Source organism: Rhinopithecus roxellana, chromosome 15 (genome assembly GCF_007565055.1).
Source record: "Rhinopithecus roxellana isolate Shanxi Qingling chromosome 15, ASM756505v1, whole genome shotgun sequence".
In the NCBI taxonomy this organism is placed as follows: domain Eukaryota; kingdom Metazoa; phylum Chordata; class Mammalia; order Primates; family Cercopithecidae; genus Rhinopithecus; species Rhinopithecus roxellana.
Genome location: NC_044563.1, coordinates 24,999,974 through 25,022,398, shown reverse-complemented (window position 1 = coordinate 25,022,398; position 22,425 = coordinate 24,999,974). Strand labels below are relative to the sequence as shown.

Sequence of the window (22,425 nt, the reverse complement as noted above, 5' to 3'; positions counted from 1 at the left end):
AACATCATGAAACACAGGTCTTCATAACTGATGGAGAAAATTACTCCATCTAGTGTTGCCTTCTGCAGCTTTCAGACATCAGGTAGGAAAGGACCTAATATTGTTTTGAGGGGCCAATTAGTGCAGAGTCAACATATTTGAATAATGGTAAATAGTGCAGTAAGAAATATCTCTGAGGTTAAACCAAACCTACGATTATATTATCATATATCATATTGTCAATCTATTTTAATGATATCAACATGAATAGATTATTTATAGGAGAGAGGGGGAAGAAAAAGGGAACAAAAGGTGAAATGTCTCAGTTGATGGTTGAAATTACATTTGAAAGAGGTAGAAAGTAAACCACCATGGCACATGTACACCTATGTAACAAACCTGCACTTTCTGCACATGTACCCTAGAAGTTAAAGTATAATAAAATTTTAAAAAAGAGGTAGAAAGTTTAAATCTTCAATTAGGCTTAATGCAAAGTGATAAAGATTGAACATGGTAACTTGAATCCACTTTACAAGATTTGGTTAAAAGGAGAGAATATTAGCTCTTGTGTTAGACAGTCTGGCATCACACTCCAACTGTATGATTGACTATATGACTTTTATTTCTCTTTCCATCTACTTCTTCACATAAAAACTGTGAATGAGGATGCTGAAAAGGGATTTTTGGCAAGGTCTAACTAGCTCACATTTAAGTTGCTGCCTTTACTAGTGTTCTTAAAAATAACTTTTTAAAAGATTAAAGACTGTGCAAAACCAATATTATATGATGAAGATGTGATATAAACCAGAGAACCACAGATAATGACTGATTAAATTCTGTGCACCTTCCATTAAAAATGAACAGATAAACAAAACAGTTGTTCAAATTGAGTGACATAATGCATGTAAAACTCTTGGTAATATGGAGCCTGGCCCTGTCTAGTATCACAGAGTAAATACTGGTAAAGTGTTAGCTGTTGTTATTACCATCATCATCATCATCAACCATCATTATCACCTTCATCATGATTGGTATGTTATTGTTAATATATCCCAGTGCTAGCAAATTTCCTGTTCAGTAGTTTTTGTGTGAAGTAAATGAATATGATGCTTGGCTCCTTGTATACATTGTACAACTATCATATGTTTATTACATGTTTAAGAGGTCTTTTCCACACAAAGCAAAGGTTGAAAACAAGGCATGGAAGATCTTATTGATCTTATTTCCTCCCTGCGTAACATGGTGCTCAGGACTCAGAAGTAGTGTGATAAGTAACAGTTGAAGATAAAACACTTGGGTGCTTTACAGTCATCTATAAATTCTATCCAATGGTCAAAAGGGAATGCTTGCCAGAGTTTCAGTTCAGTTTCAGAATTAATGCCTGGAAATGGAATCCACCATCATAAAACACACTTAAGTAATTAATGCTAATGATAACCTGAATACCTGCCCTATTTCTTCCCCATCTGTGTTAGTTTCCTAATTAAATTACTACAAATTGAGTGTTGCAGAACAACAGAAATGTATTATTTAACAATTTTGAAAGCCAAACATCAGAAGTAACCAGCCCAGAATCAGGAGCAAGCAGTGTCAAGCTCCCTCCAGATGTCCTAGGGGAGCATATATCCCTTGCCTCTTCCATTTTCTCATGGCTGGTGTAATTCCTTGGATTTACACCCACATCCACATCCCTCCCATTATCAAAGTCAGCATCTTCAAATTTCTCTCGCCCTGTCTTCGTATCAATTCCTCCCCTATGTGTGTGTCAAATCTCTCTCTGCCTTTCTCTTATAAAGACACTTGTGATTACATTTAGGGTCTACAGAAATTACCCAGGATAATCTCATCACCTCAAGATCCTTAACTGTATCACATATACAAATACATTTTTGCCTTATAAGGTTGCATGGTCGTTTCAGGAATAAGGACATGATTTCTCTGGGCTACTTTTCAGCCTATTACATGTATTTTCCATGGAAGAGCTGAATAAAGAATATGCCATGAGCAATGTTCAGCCTTGACGAGCCATTAATTAACACTTTACATTTATTATGAAAGAACAAGGAGGGGCACAATGATAGTTATTCTTGTAATTATTATCTCTTTTTACCCTCACAACTGTGCTGGTCAGTATTGATGTTTCTATTTCAATGATAGCTTTTAAGTATCTCAAATGTTAAGTGCGACCCATGTGATGAAAAGCTGGTACAGATACACAGATTTTTTGCAAACTATGTCAACTTTCTTACTACCCATGACATTTACTTTTTGTCTCCTAAGCACTGGCATTTTCTTATGTCTGAGGGAGAAAATAGTTGATAACTGCTTAAGTGATTGTTTCAAGAATACTTCCAACACTTTGTTAATGTGCACACTTGCTAGAAATAACCCAGAAAATAATGTTTTATTTTTAAAAAAATCAACTTCTTTTAAAGTTAACATTTTACCATCATAAATATAAGTGCAATGATGAAAATTTCTTAAAATAATCTTGGTTAACTCTTCGTGGTGTATTTTTCTATGGCATGTACTAGAGAATAGCATACTTTGACATTTAAAAATACACACACACACACACACACACACACACACATTTCTGAAATGCACAGAAAATCTCTGGGCAAATCCAAACACATTTGAGAGTTACTTGTTTGAAATACTAATGACCATTCAGTTGGAATTTACATTGAGTTTGGTACTCAGGTATTACTGATGGTATCAGTTGATGTGCTATTTATACTTTTTGAATTGTGAAGGTGAAATTTTAAAAATCATGGGGATCATTTTATACAAACCCTTTATTTTACCAGTGATATTCACCAAAGTTGTGACTTTTCCCTGATGACACAGTAAATAAGTCTTAAATGCTAGAAAGAAATCTTCTCTTCATTCTCAAAAGCCAAGTTTCTTTTCTCGTCTTTCCTTCCTTTCTTTCTTTTTATGTTCTTTCATTTACTTTCTTTCTTCTTTTATCTTTTGTTTCTTACATACTTGTATCCTTTCTTTCAGTGTAGCATGTCACAGTAACCAGGAGTAAAATATCTTGCCTTTCAGCCTCTTCTGTAAAAATCTAAGAATTCAAGTTTTAGCTGGTTCTAATCAATATGAGATTTTCTAATTTCTATATTTTTAAGGTTATTATGCGTTTTATTTATTTGTTTATTTATTTATTTATTTTTGAGACAGGATCTTGCTCTGTTGCCCAGGCTGGAATGCAGTGGTGTGACCACAACTCACTGTGGCCTCATTCTTTTAGGCTCAAGAGACCCCTTCACTTCAGCCTCTAAATAGCTGGGACTACATGCATGTATCACGATGCTCAGCTGATTTTTTTTATTTTTTATGTTTTTTATTTTTTGCAGAGACAAAGTCTCACCGTGTTGCCCAGGCTAGTCTCAAATTCTTGGACCCAAGCATTCCTGTCACCTCAGCCTCCAAAAGTGCTGGGATTCCAGGCATGAGACACTGTGCCCAGCTTATTATACATTTGATTTAAGAAAAACATCTCACCATTTTGAGAACTCTCATTTCTATGAGTTATGGATAGTGGTCCATTATATGATACTTATAGAAATATAACATATTCAATGAATATTTATCATTCACTCAACAAATGTTTATCAAGTGTCTACTATATTACAGAAAATGTGGAGAAGATATAATATTAAAAAAAAGATAAAGCCTTTGTTCTTGTAACTTTAAGAAAATAATGCTTGTATAGTGTATTATGTACTTTAAATATATTAATGGGAGAGAGTTCATGTTATATGCTCATTACCATACACAAAATAATTAAAAACCAAACAGAAGAGAAGAATGAAAATGAACAAGTATATCAATTAATTATGTACTATAATATCAAGGACTAGTAACTGCTGTAAAGAAAATAAAGTAAAATGAAGTGTCCAATTTTTCTATTACACATGGCTTTTATAATAAGAGTATAAGTTGTACAAAAATTGTATAAATTTTATATAGAAGTTAAACAAAAGTAAAACTTGTATACTTAGGATTAGTATAAATATGTTTACTATTTTGTCATTGAAACAGTTACCAATTTTGATACATTAGATTTTCATTAGGAATCCACTAGGATAATATATGTGTATTTTATTTTTATAGTTTTTATAGTAAGTCTTAAGTATATTATTTGAATTTGTTTCTTCTCTGACTGTCATGAAAGCAGCATTCTTTCTATTTTTCCAACTTGTTTAAATGGAGCCCCCCAAGAATTTACTTTTTTCACACCTCTAACAAGTTGTAAGCTCCTTACACTTCCCAAACCCAATCCCTATGCTTAAGTAAAGACTACTTACAGTGTCACCAAGGGGATGGAACCCATGTCCTGTTGGGAATGAAGGCTGTATAGGCATAGAAGTTCCAGTCATAATGCTGGATACAAGAAGCACAAAGGGGGGTGTCAAGTACATGCAATGAAATGATGAATCTCTGAGGACTGAAAAGAAAGCAGTTCTTCCATTTCCTTCCAGGTACAGAAATGGAGATGATCATTTACCTATCAACATATGACTAGAGCTTCTTTTTTTTTTTTTTTTTTTTTTTTTGAGACAGAGTCTTGCTCTGTCGCCCAGGCTGGAGTGCAGTGGCCAGATCTCAGCTCACTGCAAGCTCTGCCTCCTGGGTTCACGCCATTCTCCTGCCTCAGCCTCCTGAGTAGCTGGGACTACAGGCGCCTGCCTCGTCGCCCGGCTAGTTTTTTGTATTTTTTAGTAGAGACGGGGTTTCACCGTGTTAGCCAGGATGGTCTCGATCTCCTGACCTCGTGATCCGCCCGTCTCGGCCTCCCAAAGTGCTGGGATTACAGGCTTGAGCCACCGCGCCCAGCTGACTAGAGCTTCTTTAGTGCCATTTTATGGAGTATCTGAATGTAGTAAGTAAATATAGAAGATGAAGAATGAAGATCCTCAATATGTTTAGAACAATGGTAGAATTATAGCCAAGGGTACATTACTAACAAATATATGGCAATGTGAATACATCACAAATGACTTGGGACCAGAAACAATTACATTATACTACATTCTATGATCTTAAGGATATTAAGAAAAGGATTGAGAATGTCAGGGAGTAGTAAAAGTATTTGATAGTTTTCTGGATATATTTAGTTATCAGTCCAGGTACTCTTCTATAATGAACTCTTCTTTCCTGTGGGAAATCTGTGTTTTGAGTAGGGTAAGTTTCATCCAATGTAAGAGCAGAAATGTGACTCAGGCTTAGCAATTAAACTGCCCATTTCCCTGACCATGGTGGCTGACTCAGGAATGTGATCAATTCAGTATCTTCTCTGGGATTTTTCTGCTAGTCCAATTTGAAAAGGCTTTCTCCATAGGCTATTGTTTCTAAGTAAAATATGAATTGCACAGTTGTTAGTCTTCTTGTCTGACATGTGGAAAGAAATACTTTGAGAGATGAAATAAGACTGTCTAAAAGTGAGAAATAGAGTCCTGTCTTGGTATTTTTCTTAATAAGTTTAACTTATAGTTCTAAGTTATAAAGTTGTTGATTGGCTGATTTTTAGAACTTAAGAAGCTTTTGACTGGTTGTTTGATTTTTAGAACCACTGCTAAGCAAACATTTATCTGTACATAACACTGCTTATTGATGAACTAATTTTACCTCAGAACTCAATAATAATAATGGAGGATGATGATAGTTTCCATTTGTTGACAGCTTAATATGTACTACATGTCTAACATGCATAGTTTTCTCATGTACTAAATCAACCACATTTTGAGGTACATAAAATAATGTTTACAAAAGACATAAGAGTAAAGAGCTAAACTTTCCCCTTTACTTGAAGCCTGTTCAGGGAACACTAGCTATCTCTCCATCAGAAAGCAGAAAAAGCGACCCAGATGCAACCAGGGGTAAAAGGAGCATGGTTTCAACCGAGTCACGTCTAAGATTGCATGCAATGTAGTCATCCTAGCTAACATTCTGCTGCAGGAAATTACTGAGTGAAATTAATTGATAAAAGCAGTAAATAAAATGAAATTTAAAGTAGGCTGCAAACTTCCATAAGACAGCCATCCTGCCTTACCGCTGTAATACTAAGTAAAAAATCTACAACACCCTTGAGAAGTAGAAAGTTGGCTGACGTATCAGCTAAGAGAACTTTTCAGATTTATGTTTCTTTATATTATGCTTTGGCTGTAACAACTGGATTGGCTGTCCCAATGTCTTTTTACAACAGATACTTACAGCATTGATTTGGGAACTGCAAATACTTTCTTTGCAAGTAAGCTGACCTGAAGTTGGATTCCACTACAATGCACTATCAAAATGAACTACTTTATGCACATTAATAAACAACTAACAATTTCTTCACCTACAAGGGGACTTGTGAGGTATCAACATTTTCATGTTTACTTTCTTTGTAGTGAGCAAATAGTCATAAATTCAAATTATTTTATACTTTTCAAAAGCTATCCCCTTAGACGAAGCCTTCAGTAGACATTACACCTTTCTGGGTTATTGTCATCATCTTCCCCCTTTCCACATTATATTGTAAAACGCTCATTTCCATGATTTTTATTGTAGTTGTTTTGTGCAATTTTAGTAATTAGTATTGTATTTTATATTATATGGCAAATATCTCACTTGTTATGTAATATTGCTAGAGTAGGTAGATAGCCAGAAGTGAGCAGGCAAGGGATCCCCCTGGGAAAAGATCCCCCTGTGCACTCCTCCAAAACTCACCGGAGAGTAGCCTTTTGCTGATCATAATAGTAAAGAACATACTTCTGGCCGGGCGCGGTGGCTCAAGCCTGTAATCCCAGCACTTTGGGAGGCCGAGACGGGCGGATCACGAGGTCAGGAGATCGAGACCATCCTGGCTAACACGGTGAAACCCCGTCTCTACTAAAAGATACAAAAAACTAGCCAGGCGACGTGGCGGGCTCCTGTAGTCCCAGCTACTCGGGAGGCTGAGGCAGGAGAATGGCGTGAACCCGGGAGGCGGAGCTTGCAGTGAGCTGAGATCCGGCCACAGTACTCCAGCCCGGGCGACAGAGCGAGACTCCGCCTCAAGAAAAAAAAAAAAAAAAGAACATACTTCTAGGTGGAGATTTTAAATGCTACTGAGACACGAGACATGTGTACTAGCACGTACAACCACAGAATATGTGCACCCTAAGGGACCTCCAAAACCATGAATAATTCACACTCCTTCATGAATAATTATATAATATTCCCATAGTAAAGTAAGTCTCCCAACCCCATGAATAATTATATAATATTCCCATAGTAAAGTAAGTCTCCCAACCCTGGCTGCTGATGGCTTATTCTTTTGAGCAGCCCACACTGTCTCGTCCTTCACAGTGTACTACCTGTAAGTAAACACTATTATGACTATTTTTCCAACTAGACCAGCCTGGAGCTATTTTCTACACCTCTCTAGGAGTGTACTTTATTTTCCTCCAATAAACTCTGCTACTTAAAGTTTGCTATTCATCTCTTGGCTGAATTCTTTCTTCCAAGTTAGACAAGAACCAAGGATTTCTGTACTTCTCAGTAACAATATTAAATGAATTACATTAAATCTTTACATTTCTCATGGTTAGAGATTGTTTTACTTAATTTGATTTTAATAATACTTTTATGCCTCTAGAATCTAGCACAATGTTGGGACAATATTGGGAATTAAGTAATATATTCCAGAAATAAATATACAGATAAATCTTACAATATACATTTAAATAAGCAGTTTTAGGATACTTCCATAGATAGATTTATACCTAATAAAATGCTTTCTGCTTGACTTTCAAAAAAAAACAAAAAACAAAAAAGTACGCTGTTTATGAGGAATATACAAAATGCCACAGATGGTGAAGTGGTTTAATAGTATCACCCCAAAATTCATGTCTACCTAGAACTTCAGAATATGAACTTATTTGGAAATCAAGTCTTTGCACATGAAATTATGTTAAAACAAGGTCATACTGGATTAGAGTGGGTTCAAAATCTAATAACTGATGTCGTTATAAGAAGAGGAGAAGACACGCAAAGACACAGAGGCACATGAATAAGAAGATCATATGAATACTGAAGCAGAGATTGGAATGATACCACTACAAGCCAAAGGGCGTCATGGATTGCCAGGAGATGCTAGAAGCCAAGAAGAGGCACTGTTGACACTGTAGATTGAGACTTGTAGCCTCCAGAATTGAGAGACAGGAAATTCCTGTTGTTTTAAGATACATACTTTTTTATAGTTTTTAACAGTAGCCTTAGAACCTTATATGGACAGTTTATAGGAAGCTTCACATACTGGATACAAAATTAATCAGAACAATCAGTTGACCAACATTTCACAGAAATCATTACTTAAGAGGCAAATCACCAGGAATAAAGTGAAAAAAAAAAGTTATAATTAAATGAATTAAAAACCTCTTGGGTACATACTGTACTCAGTAAATATTTGACTCAAACTCTTACACCTATTCATCCGTTGGCAGGCATAAGAATTCATTTTCAGAATGGTGACCCTGAACCACTCTATCATGTTATGAAATAGCCCATCATCTTCACTTCAGTGTGTTTACTGAGGCAAGAAGGTAGAATAATTTATTTAAGAAAGATTTACAACCACAAGAGTTGAACCAAAGTGAGTTTTCTTCTTAAAATTTAGAGTTTCCTTTGGATCATTGGTTATTAACCTTTATTGTTTTTTTGATTTAGTCAAGGACTCCTTCTGAGAATCTAGACCCTCTTCCTTGAAAAATACCACACATATACCATTTTTCTGTATCATTTCAGGATGGCCAGTGATTCTCAGATATCAATCTTTATATATTGTGGGGTCTTTAAGCATCCCTATGAGGGAAAATTGCTAATTAGGAATTGTATTCTCCTCTTCTCGTGCTGCTAATAAAGACATAACTGAGACTGGGTAATTTATAAAGGAAAGAGGTTTACTTGACTCACAGTTCCACATGGCTGGGAAGTTCTGACAATCATGACGGAAGGTGAATGAGGAGCACAGTCATGTCTTACATGGTGTGAGGTCAGGCAAGAAGAGCTTGTACAGGGGAACTCTCATTTATGAAACCATCAAATCTCATGAGACTTATTCACTACCAGGAGAACAAAGTGGGGAAAACTGCCCTCACGATTCAATCATCTCCACCTGTTCCCCACCCTTGACACATGGAGATTATTACAATTTAAGGTGAGATTTGGGTAGGGATGCAGCCACATCTTATCAGTATTTGAGCTTTTATCTTCTATTTTGGAGGTAGTGTCTTTTTTTTTTTTTTTTTTTTTTTTAATTCATGTAATTCATTAGTACTAGCAAGAACAGTCTTGAATGTGGTCTTAATGCATTCCCAATGCATGCAAAGTCTTGGCCCTGTGTTGTTTTTTGTGAAAAATGTGAATTATGATGTTGTATAGATAGTAGGTTTCTAACTTCAAGGAATTTGAATCATGTTAAGAAAATAATTCTGACAAACGCAAAGTTAAAAATCACAAGAATAGATAAGATGTCATGTATATACGTAAGATACTATAACACACATTCACACAGTATTGAGTACTCCATCATTGGTACTCAGAACTTGTTTCTCACTGATTCAACAGCCTTAGTGATGACCTACTATATACTAAAGCTGGTTATCATGGACTATAACTCTTTATTAAGAAAATTTATCTTTAATACACAGGTTACTAATTTATGAGGCCTTCTTTCTACAATGTGAAAGCTTTCTATAGTATCAAATCTATATTTCCTGTGAAAAATTAAAGCAGACAAATAAAAATAAACCAAATCCGAAAATTCATTGCGGCTCTAGGGTAGATATGACTCAGGCTTCACTATTCAGACATGATCCCTGCAATACGTGGATAGAGAAATTTGTTACTTGAGAAAATAGACTAAATGTTATCCATCCCGTGTTGCAGAAGGTCCAGGGTGGTGTGGTGCTGGAGCCTGCAGTGGCAGGGCAGCAGTCAGGCTGGCAGCTTCCTGATTCAGGCAGAGGTAGCACTTTTTCAAGACAGCCAAATCAGTGGTGTGTTTGTTGAGTTGTTTCTAAGGTACAACCTAGAAGCTGTATTTTTAGCTCTTCCAACAATTTCGTAAGGTATCTATAGGAATTAATAAATTCCTTTCTCTAAAGAATAAATTTTGTTATAACCAATAATAGTAACTGCTTCACTGCCCCTAAAAACAATGTTTTATTAATCATATTCCTGGATATGTGTCAATGGCTATTTGGAACTATTTGAGAATCCAGAAATTGGCCAGTGACTTGAGTTACGCAAGATTTTTCTCCCAGGTGCTTATAACAATGGCATTAACACAAAATATAAAACGACATTAAAACAGTTGATAACAGGAGCTGAAGAAGACGTATTAATGAGCCAGAATTTTGGTAAACTATATGGTCCATATAACAAACAGATGAGCAAGATAACTGAGAGACTGAAAGAGTGGAAAATAGAGACATGAAACAATAAAAGGAAAAGGATGCCACCAAGATAGAGTAGCTGGATTAATTTCTGATTTCCACCACTGAGCAGAATCAAACCCACTTTTATGATTACTGATCCAATTTAAACTAAAGATATTTGTCCCAGTGCCTGATTTGTCTAATAATTCCTAGACTTATATTATCCTACTCATTCCCGAGCCTCTTTTATATCTCAGACTATTACAGACAAACTGATTTTATGCTAGAAGTAAAATAATTACAATTCAAGAACATTGCAAATGATAGTACAGAAAGTGTATTTTGGAAGTGAAAGAATAAATTCTGAGCTTTGAGAATTTAGTGTCCAGGTGCAGTGGCTCACACCTGGAATCCCAGCACTTTGGGAGCCTGAGGCAGGCAGATCACTTGAGGTCAGGAGTTCGAGAACAGCCGGGCCAATATGGCAAAACCCCATCTCCACTGAAAATACAAAAAAAGTAGCTGGGTGTGGTGGTGCACGTCTATAGTCCCAGAAATTCAGGAGGCTAAGACAGGAGAATCACCTGAACTTGGGAGGCAGAGATTGCAGTGAGCCAAGATCATGCCACTGCACTCCAGCCTGGGTGAAACAGCAAGACTCTGTCTCAACAAAAAAATAAAAAGAGAGAGAGAGATAATTTAGTGTGATTTCCTATTTCATCCTTACCTTGATCTATCAAATGAGTCTCAGGAAACCAATTATAATCCAAAAAAAAAGAGAAAAAACCACAGACCACCATAGAAGAAAGTAAGGAAAATACATCTGCCCCATCTTTTCTATCTTTCCCTTCTCTTCCATGTCTATCTACTCACTAAACCAAGACAGAATGTGTTTTTCATTATTTTATCAAAAACAAGTTCAATTTTTTAAGTTTTTTGTTTTATTAGGTTTTTAATTGACATACAATTGTAAATATTTATCAGGTGCAATATGATGTTCAATACATGCATAGATTGTGTAATTATCAAGTCAGGGTAATTAACATATCTATCACCTCAAACAGTTGTTATTTCCCCGTGGTGAGAACATTCAAAATCCTCTTTTCTAACTATTTTGAAATACATAATACACTGTTGGTGACTACAGTGATTCTACTGTGCAATAAGACACAGAACTTGTACCTGTTGACCAATATTTTTGCATCTCCTTCTACTCCCTACTTTCTCCAGCTTCTGATAACCACTATTCTCTCTAGTTCTTTGAGATCAACTTTTGTAGATTCCTCATATGAGTGACATCATGCAATATTTGTCCTTCTGTGCATGGCTAATTTCACCTAACATAATGTCCTCTAGGTTCATCCATGTTTGCACAAATGACAGGATTTCACTGTTTTAAATAGCTGAATAGTATTTCATTGTTTATATATGCCACATTTTTATCCATTCATCTATAAACACATTGATTCCATGTCTGAGCCATTGTGATGGTGCTGCAATAAACATGAGTATGCAGATGTATCTTCAACATATTGATTTTGTTTCCTTTGGATATATACCAAGTAGTTATATTATTGGATCATATGGTAGTTCTATTTTTAATTTTGTGAGAAATTTTCATATTGTTATTCATAATGGCTGTACTAACTGAAGTCCCATCACTAGTGTCTAACAGTTCTTTCTCCACATCCTTGCCAGCATTTCTTACTTCTTTTTTTGATATTAGCCATTTTAAGTGAGGTAAGTTGGTATTTTGTCACAGCTTCAACTGGCATTTTCCTGATGATTAGTGATGTTGAGGGTATTTTCTTATTTACCTGTTGGGCATTTGTAAATCTTCTTCTGATAAATGTCTATGCAGATATTTTGCCCATTTTATCAGATTATGTATTTGCTATTTAATTGCTTGAGTTTCTTATATATTTTAAATATTAACCCCTTGAACATAGACTGTTTAAATACTAGCATCCATCAAGTATTTCCAGCTATGTGATTCTTTAAAAAGTCCTGAATATTATCCAACTAACACCTTTATTTAAAAATTTTGGCAGGGCGCGGTGGCTCATGCCTGTAATCCCAGCACTTTGGGAGGCCAAAGCGGGTGGATCACCTGAGGTCAGGAATTAAGACCAGCCTGGCTAACATGACAAAACCCCATCTCCACTAAAAATATAATGCCTGTAGTCCCAGCTACTTGGGAGGCTGAGTCAGGAGAATCGTTTGAACCCAGGAGGCAGAGGTTGCAGTGAGCTGAGATGGCACCACTGCACTCCAGCCTGTGTGACAGAGTGAGACCCCGTCTCAAAAAAAGAAAAAAGAAAAAAAAAAATCAACAATTAAAGATGCTTGTATCAAGGCCTGATTTGCCTAATATTTCCTAGACTTACATATTATCCTACTCATTCTTGAGCCTGTCTTATATCTCAGACCATTACAGATAAATTGATTTTATCTTAGGGGTAAAATAAATAAAATTCAAAAAAATTGAAATGATAATGTAGAAAGGCTGTTTTGAAAGTGAAAGTCAGAATAAATTTTGAACTTTGAAGCATGTGAGACTGACTACATGATGAGGCAGTTGCCATATGTATGGAAGTTAGAGAAGGGAGGTTGAATTTTTCATTTGTTTCCTTGTTGTGATTTATTTTATGGTGCAAAATTGTATATTTTTTTGCAACCAAACAGTATTCAAACACAAAATGCAAAATAAACATTGAAAGCACAAACATGTGTTAAAGTAAATTAAAATGGAGATGAGCCCTGAAAAATCCTTGAGCAGACAAAGCCAGTTGGGCTTTGTAAGTGACCTAAGGTTGCTTGATTTGCAAACGTGTGAAAAACTTAATGTGGACCACTGTAAATAAATGCCTGTATTAAAGAAAAACAGACCTTGCGCTTAACCACACAGAAGAAACAAATTTGTAATTTTATAACTAGAGATTTTCCAACGAGATAGACCAAATACAGCAACTGTCTAACTGTAACTAAACAAATATTTTCTTTGCTTCACTTTGATTTTAGTCACATAAAAACTTTCCACTATATTTCCTTAGTGAAGCTCCTGAGCCACTTCTAGTTCAGAATAGCCCAATTTATGCACTGTTGTTTGCTCAAATAAACTCTTCGAAAATAGTACTATATCTCAGTTAACCTTTTAAACAGAAAGATTACACAAGAGAGATTAGAACTAGAGACTTAGATCAGAAAGTTACTGAAAAACTGGTGATATATCAATTATAAGTCCAATTTTGCATATAGGAAATCTTATATTCTACAAAATACACAATAAAAATATAAATTTTGGAGGGAAAATGGGATTGGGGAAGACCAGTTACTTGTAACATTGTTACCAGAGCAAAAAAACCAACAAGCTGGGTATAGTGATTCACACCTGTAATTCCAGCACTTTGGGAGGCTGATGTGGGTGGATCACAGCTGAGGTCAGGAGTTAGAGACCAGCCTGGCCAACACAGTGATACCCCATCTCTACTAAAAATAAAAAAAATTAGCTGGGTTTGGTGGCACATGCCTGTAGTCCCAGCTACTCAGTAGGCTGAGCCGGGGGTATAACTTGAACCCGCGAGGTGGAGGTTGCAGTGACCTGAGATCACGCCACTGCACTCTAGCTTGGGTGACAGAGCGAGACTAAGAAAAACAATAACGAACTAATAAAAGTGTAAATACAATTTTTTTAGCATTTATCTCAAACATCAGTCATTTGATTCTTTGCAGCTTTATATTCAGGATTTAGTGTTCTTCTTTTGGGATGCAGATCCTGAGGGAATTGACTTCTAATAAAGCACACTATAATCAAAATTAATATTTGATGCAGACTTTTCATAAATCTCTTGTTTCAATGCAGAGGAAAAGTCTTCACAGAAACTTCTGTATTCATATCTTACCTAGCAAAAAGCATAAGAGCTTTAACACAATAACTATCACTACAACCACTAAAAGGAAGCCCTTTCGTAAGTTTTCAATCTTTTTCTTATGTCCTTGTATTGATAACAATTTCTTTAAAATTTGAAAAGTCCTTTGCCTGACTGCTTCAAAACTCTACATATTGGAAAGAAAAGCAAAATGATTTTTAAAGCTTTGCTAACATTATTTTACCCCTTGTTAATTGTTAATATGATCATTTGGAAATACACACTGTTGCAGAATAGATTTGACTTGAACTTGAACGTTTCAAAAAAAAAGAATATAAAGAGAAAACCAGAGGGCTAAAAACTGAAACTTAGAGACCACATCAATCACAATAGAGCTTTTGTAAGTCACAACAGCACAATTCAGAGGTTAAAAGTGGCGCCCATGAGAAGATATAGGTAGCTGGAGATAGATGAAATAAAAGTGCTTGAAATACTCTGATTGGCAGGGCATGGTGATTTACACCTGTAATCCCAACATTTTAGGAGGCTGAAGTGAGTGGATCTCTTGAACCCAAGAATGCAAGACCCACCTGGGCAACATAGAGAAATCCCTTCTCTACAAAAAATGCAAAAATTATTGCATTGCTGTCTATCCTATTTCTTAATATATGTGGTCAATAAATGTGGCAGATCACATAAGCAGAATTAAAAACCAGACCCATATGGTTATCTCAATAGATGCAGAAAAAGCATTTGATAAAATCCAGCATCCCTTTATGATAAAAACCTTCAACAAAATAGACATAGGAGGGACTTAGCCATCATCTTTTGGTACTTCCCTAATTTCCTCACTCAAAAGTTACCGCTTACAGGATTTCAAACTTCTTCAAGAAATTTATTTTTATCTGTTTTATCTCCTTCACCACTGTATTTTGTTTAATCAATTTACCTGTTTATTCTTTATGCCTGAATTAAAAATATTCCAAATAGTGCCCATATAACTTCACTGTACAGTGTATATGCCAGTTATTTCATTAAATAAATCTGCCTTAATCTCTACGTACATACTGCTCTACATACATACTGATTATTTGTTAAAAATTAAATAAATTAACATAAAGGAGTAAAATTGAAAACATTGAATTGCTAATATATGTTCACCATTAGGTTTTGTAAAAAGACAAAAGCTTTTTTGGTTATCAACTTTCATTTCGTAAGTTCTCAATCGTATCAAAATGAATAGTAGCAAATTTAATTTTAAAATTTATATTTAGCAGATCTTACTTCTGTAGGGTTGTATTTCTTTCTGAATTGTTCCAGTCTGTGTAGTTACCAAAGTACAATTTCACTATGAAAATAACCTCCAAAGACAAAGTATTTTGTTACTTGTTATAAATAATTCATAGTTTTGCATTTATTTCTTTATTTGGTAGAGATGGAATCTCACTATGTTGCTTAGGCTGACTTGGAACTCTTGGCCTCCCAAAGTACTGGGATTACAGGCATGAACAAGCTTAGTAGGTTTTTGCTGTTGTTTTAATTTTTATTTTTTTAAATTTATTTTTAATAGAGACAGGGTATTGCTCTGTTACCCACGCTGAAATGCAGTGACATGATCTCTGCTCACTGGAACCTTGACCTCTCAGGCTCAAGCAATCCTCTTGCCTTAGCCTTGTTAAAAGCTGAGACTACAGTTGGGCCACCACTCCCAGTTAATTTTTTTTTTTTTTTTTTTTTTTTAAGAGATGAGATCTTCCCATGTTGTCCAGACGGGTCTCGAACTCCTGGGCCCAAGCGATCCTCCCACCTCAGCCTCCCTAAGTGCTAGGATTATAGTTATGAGCCACTGTGCCCAGCTTAGTGGTTTTTTGAAATGACTTTCTCCTTAGCTGAATTCTAGATTTTAAGAAGTTATCTAATACTAAAAGTGAACTGATGATACTTATACAAAGATAAAAATAAAGTTGAAAGTCTCTTATAATCATACAACTGGGTTCATATTGCCGATTGTGTGTGTGTGTGCGTGGTGTGTGTGTGCATATATAAATGTACTCCCTATCCTATTTTAAAACTGACTTTAATCTTGTTCAAAATGTTTTATTTGTTTTACATGGTAGGTGAACATTTTTTGATTTGAGCAATCTGGCTTTCTCACTGAGCCCTAAATGACCCCAACGAACAAATATTATCCATTACACCCAGTAGTCTGATAACTCTGGTCTGTTGATATTTTACATCATAATCAGGATTCAAAATAAACCATAATTAGTGAGATTGATCAAGGAAGACTTATCATGAATTAGTCATGTCTCAATGGTCTTAATTGCATTTAATAAAAAAGAAATGAAAAGGTGGAAATAGGTAATGGAGAAATTTTAAAAAATTAAAGTAGCTGTATAACAAGATAAAGAATCAAACAAGAAAAATGTATGCAGTATTTAATAGGATTCTTACATTTTAAAGGCTATCATGAAAATGATTACAACTTGTTTATGTTTAAATTTGCATTACTTTGAGATTATCCTTAAACACATTTTTCATTCTAGATTGGCCCTTTCTAACATGCAGCCAATTTCTAGCTAGCTTTCTTCTTTAGTTCCTGTAATGTCATTTATTAAACAAGTAAACTTATTCAATGAAAATTGATTTTTAATATCCTAAGCAAAATATAATTAGAAAGAAAAATGAACTAGAGAAGTTTGGACTAATGAAATTATTGAATATATACAAATGTAAGGATTATCTACTTTTTGGAATTCTTAACCTTACAATTTCTCTACATCAGTTTATAACTGAAAATTATACGTGCATGTGTTTAACACTCCTAACTAGTGGCAAATTTATATGTGCATTTATGTATATTATTTGATTTATATAAAATGTATCTAAGATGTAATAAATCTTACCTCATTCTGGAGGTCTCGGATCATTTTGCTCTTTCTTTCAACTTCAGTCTTTAAAAAATTAATCTGAAAATGAATAGACTATTATGTAGAAACATTCCAAACTCATTACCATGGCTTTCATTATTTTGAGAAATAATACATTATTTATTAACAAATATTGAAAAAGAACAAAGAATTACACTGTTCCTTCCTCAAAACCTTCATTACTAAATTTATACATATATTCAGCGATTATATTAAAATATCTTTTTTTCATTTAACAAACTATTTAATTGAGAAACCCTACCCTTTATGACTGTGATTCTCTTACCTGGATAAACTTCATTTCCTTTCAAAAATGTGGTTCTTTAAAAAAAGAAAAAAACAGATTCTAGAGTTGAACCTAGGAATCTCTATTTCTAAAACACTCCAGGTAATTATGACCTGTGGCCAAGTTTGAGAGCAATGGCATAATAACATCCCTTACCTCAAAATGATGGGACATTAAAAATAGTTTACCGAAGACGCCATGATGTTTCCTTCTAAACAAGATATTGTCAGGATCTGTCACCTTATGCCACTTATTCCAACTGTATTTCCTAAAAATAGCATTACCTGTCCCAAGTACTTTGTAAAAAAAGGTAGTATAGTAAGTGGTAAAGACTTTCATAGAATTTATAGTCTTTATAATCCCTGAGAGTATATTAGTCACTGAGACTTTATAGTCACTGAGGGTGCCCCATAATAAGAAAATAACTGTGATAGTAGATGAAACATTTAATTTATCACATTTTCAATTTTCTTTTAGTCAAGTTTTTAAAAAAAGTAATGATACAAGGTAAATTTAATTTTTCTAATACTCTTAATTCAATATATTGAAAATATTATTTGGACATGGATTATTCATGATATAATTTACATTCTTTTTGTGTTATATGCATTTAGATTTCAATGTGTGTTTTTTTACACTTACAGAACATCTCAGTTTGGATTAGTCGTATTTCTAATCTCAATAGCTTCATACATTGAATAATATATTCTTAGAGGTTTCTTGAAATGACAAAAGAGACTCATGATCCAGGTTGCCTCTAAAGATAGACTGAGTCATTGGGTTGGAAATCAAATTTAGGAGGAAGGTTAATTTTTACCACATACACAACTTTAAAAAATATTTAGTTCTGAAACATTTCAAACATGAAGAAAAGAACAAGAAATAATACCTAAAATGCCTATGGGCTAACCCTAAACATTAACCAGATATGAATGTTTTGTCCAATTTTCTTCAGACCCTTTTATAAATAATATATTTTTATTTATCATTATTTATTAGTAAAGCTTCAGCTGACTTCTAGTCCCTTCTTACCCCCCACCCCCCAGGTAATCATTATACTGAACTTACATATTTGTCTTATGCATATTTTGATACATTTTATTTATTGTGTAGGCTCTCATGAAAAATAAATACTATCACTTTATGTTAAAGTTTGCCTAAATTATGAGAAAATCAACTTTATGAGATTTATTCATCTTTATTTTATGTAATACCAGTTAATTTATTGTAGTTAGTAACCACAGTTGAAGCTAAACAATTACTAAATTAATCAAAGTGAAGAATAAGAAATTATAACTGACATATCCCTAAATACAGTGGTTTAAATGAGATAGATTTTTCTCTCATAGAGCTGTATATAGGTGTCTGCAGCCTAGAGCCCACGGGTGAGTGGCCCACAGCCTGCATACAGCTTTGGCATTAGCAATCATCCTTTGAATGATTCTTCCCATTATCAAAATGTTCCAGTTACTGGATGATATGTCTTGGGTCTGTGTTCCCACCCTAATCTCATGCTGAAATGTAATCCTTAATGCTGGAGGTAGGGCCTTGGGCAGGTGATTGGATCATGGGGCTGCTTTCTAATGGTTTAGTGTCATCTTAGTGCTGTTTTTGTAATAGAATTATTGTGAGATATGATTGTTTAAAATTATGTAGCATCTCTCTCCCTTCTCTCTCTTCCTCCTGTTCTGACCACGTGAAGATGCCTACTCCAGCTTTGCCTTCCGCCAAGAGTAAAAGCTCCCCGAGGCGTCCCCAGCCAAGCTTCCTGTACAGCCTGTGGAACCGTGAGCCAATTAAACCCTTTTTCCCTACAAATTACCCAGTCTCAGGTATTTCTTTATAACAACGCAAGAACAGATTAATACACAGGATATGGAAAGTTCAGGGTAAAGAATAAGTATAACTAAATAATTCTGACTCTAAAATAAAATCTGGGCTGTTGGATCTTCCTTGGGAGGTTTGAACTGGGAAACTCCAGAGAAAACTGGCTAGTTCTCAGATGAGATAGATTAAGGATGTCATAAGGTACTATTAAGGCTGTGTTAAGTGTTGCATAAATAATATGCAGAGGAAGTCAGTTGTTACAGAAATAAAAACAGTCAATAGGAAGCTAGCTGAGTCATTTACCTAGAGGACTACAGAACGAAAATCCATGGATTCCTCTTTTTGACGTCTTCAAGAGCTGCAATAGTTCCAGTACCACCTAACCGCCTCATCACATTTGACTCCTGGGCTTGACTTTCCATAAAGTCCATCAGAAGTTTTACAACACCTGTTAACACTTTTTTCTTTCAGGCCTGTGAAAGTTTCCAGGCACTACCATTTCCTCAGTTGTTACTGAAACCCCAAACCAAACAATTTTTATGGCAAAAGAACACATAATACAGAAAGAGAAACTTGAGAATTAACATGTCTAGTGTTTTAGCCATATTAACTTTCAAAGTAAGCTTGAATTTTGAAACTACTGACAGTAACCCCAAAACACTAGTCCTCATTGTCCATTAGGTAGATAGTTGAAGTTGATAGAAAAACCAAGCTATCACCACTGGAACCCAAAAGTAAAATTCTAAGTCCTCCTAATCAATTGAATGGACTCCTCCACTCAGCCAACAACATTCCAAAGTTAACCTGAAACACAAATTCAGGCCATTATGGGAATTTAACATTAAAACAGAGACTTAATCTATTTGCTCTGAAACCTGCTGCCTGGAGGCTTTATATACATAATAAAAACCTTGGTCTCCATAACACAACCACTTATCTTAACCCAGACACTCCCTACTATTGATTCTAAATCTTAGATAACCAATTGCCAATCAGAAAATCTTTGCCATTTGCCAATCAGAAAATCTTTGAAATCAACTATGACCTGGAAGCTGGACATCCCACCACCCTACTGGCTCCCCACCACTTCAAGTTGTCCTACCTTTCTGGACCAAGCCAATGTACATCTTACATGTATTCACTGATGTCTTATGTCTCCCTAAAACATAAAAAAAATGCTGTACCCCGACCACCATGGGCACATGTTCTCCGGCCCTCCTGAGGCTGTGTCACGGGCGTGTCTTTAACCTTGGTGAAATAAGCTTTGAAATTGATTGAGATCTGTCTCAGATACTTCTTGATTTACACCAAGTAGAACTTAACCCCATTCAAAATTAAACACCTATGCAGAGTAACAGTGTATCCCCCACAAAACAGCTTTTACATTCTTTTCTATACAAGCATTTTATTAGCCCCAGAAAATGTTGCTTTGTACACATTTGTCTTTAGTTATGTCACGAACTACTTAAAACCGTATTACTTACATTACTAACCTGTTCTTTCACTGATACTATTATTTCCCCCAAATCCCCATATATGGGTGCTGCACATGTTGTTCATACTTAACAATTAACTTTAATTAAAGTATAATGAAAATACATTACCATGTCAAGACTACAATTATTAAATGTTAAACAAGGACAGAAAAACTTGAGAATGCAATACTTAAATATTCAAGACATAAAATATATTCTGAACATTTAAAATGTATTAGCATTTTAGGTCCTGGGTTTAGAATTCCAACAGGTTTTTCATACCCCTGAAACAATAAGCATTCTTACTGATAGTTATGAAATAATTCTCAGAAACAGAAAATACATTCTATTTACTGTGAATACGATTGAAAGAACATAGCAACTCTTTATATTTAATGAGATTCAAAGCTTGAAGCTAAAATTCTTGCATTAGACTAACGATGTCTCAGGACAAGTTAAGCCATAAAAATTAACAAGTGTAGGGAAATGCATTCAATAATCATTAAAATCTTTAATTAGCCTGGTCACCCCTGAGAGCTCATTCTTCATTGCTGCCTGTTAGGGTTTTCCATTAGAGTCACAGGTTTGAAATATTTGCCATTTCATTATTTGCTTAGGTATAAACATAAATGTTTGTATTTCCATAAAGAGTATTTTTAAACAGAATTAGATCAAGAAAGATATACTGTTTTTTAATTTAATTTTTCAGATATATATCTTTTTTCATATTTTTTAAAATTCAGTGAGAAAGATCATCTTTTTGGAATCAATGAAAAAATGATAAATAAATCAATGTTTCATAGCATTTTACTATAGACTTACCAAATGTTGTGGGTATTTGCAACATATGTGCATAAATAAACAATCTCTTATTTTGATGGAAAAAAGCCTTATAATTTGATGTTTAATCAAGGACAATACATAAGATTATCTGCTTTTAAATCTAAAATAGCACAACAATATTTCTCTAATCAAATCCAAAATTTGCCCCAATTTGAGATCTTAATCTTCCTTATTTATCCAAACTTCAGTTACAACTGTAGTCTTCCTTTCAGTGAAAATCATTAGTGGATGATTTATACAATAAAAAAGCTATACATATGTGTTAATTTAATCCTTATTTAACCTATAATCTTCAAATAGGGAGAAAAATTACAGAGGATTTTATTTGAATGTTTACCAAAATTTGTAAGTGTTGACTCTAGTGATATTAATCTTTCCCTACATTCCAACATCAACCAGATGCACATTATAAAATAAAATATTCATGATATACACACAAACACATGTACACACATATGCATATACACACACACATACACATCATTCCCACATTAGTTAAAGATTCTGTCATCTCTTTATAGTTTCTGAGTTAGAACGTATCACTCTTTCAATTCAAAACATAGAACACATTTTCCTGAAGAGATAAGACATGTTTGCATTCATTGATCATGCCACATATTTTGTTAATATACTCTTAGATTTGTTTATTCAGAATTTTTACATTTACATTCATTAATGAAATATGCCTATAAGTTTATTTAGTCATATTGTTATGAATTGATTTTCAATAATAAATGCATATGCTCACATAATGAGAGTTATTTATTTTCCAGAAAATACTTGCATTTATTAGGAATTAATTGG

At 34.5% G+C, this 22,425-nt stretch overlaps 1 protein-coding gene across 2 annotated transcripts in view; it reads right to left on the bottom strand.

Moving 5' to 3' along the window:
* Window positions 1-22,425, bottom strand: part of LUZP2 (leucine zipper protein 2) — a 589,435-nt gene that overhangs the window by 279,758 nt on the left and 287,252 nt on the right. For both annotated transcript variants that reach the window (XM_030918939.1, XM_030918940.1), the window contains exon 5: window positions 17,167-17,229. In XM_030918939.1, the coding sequence (XP_030774799.1) occupies window positions 17,167-17,229 (63 nt within the window). The remainder of the gene's footprint in view (window positions 1-17,166; window positions 17,230-22,425) is intronic.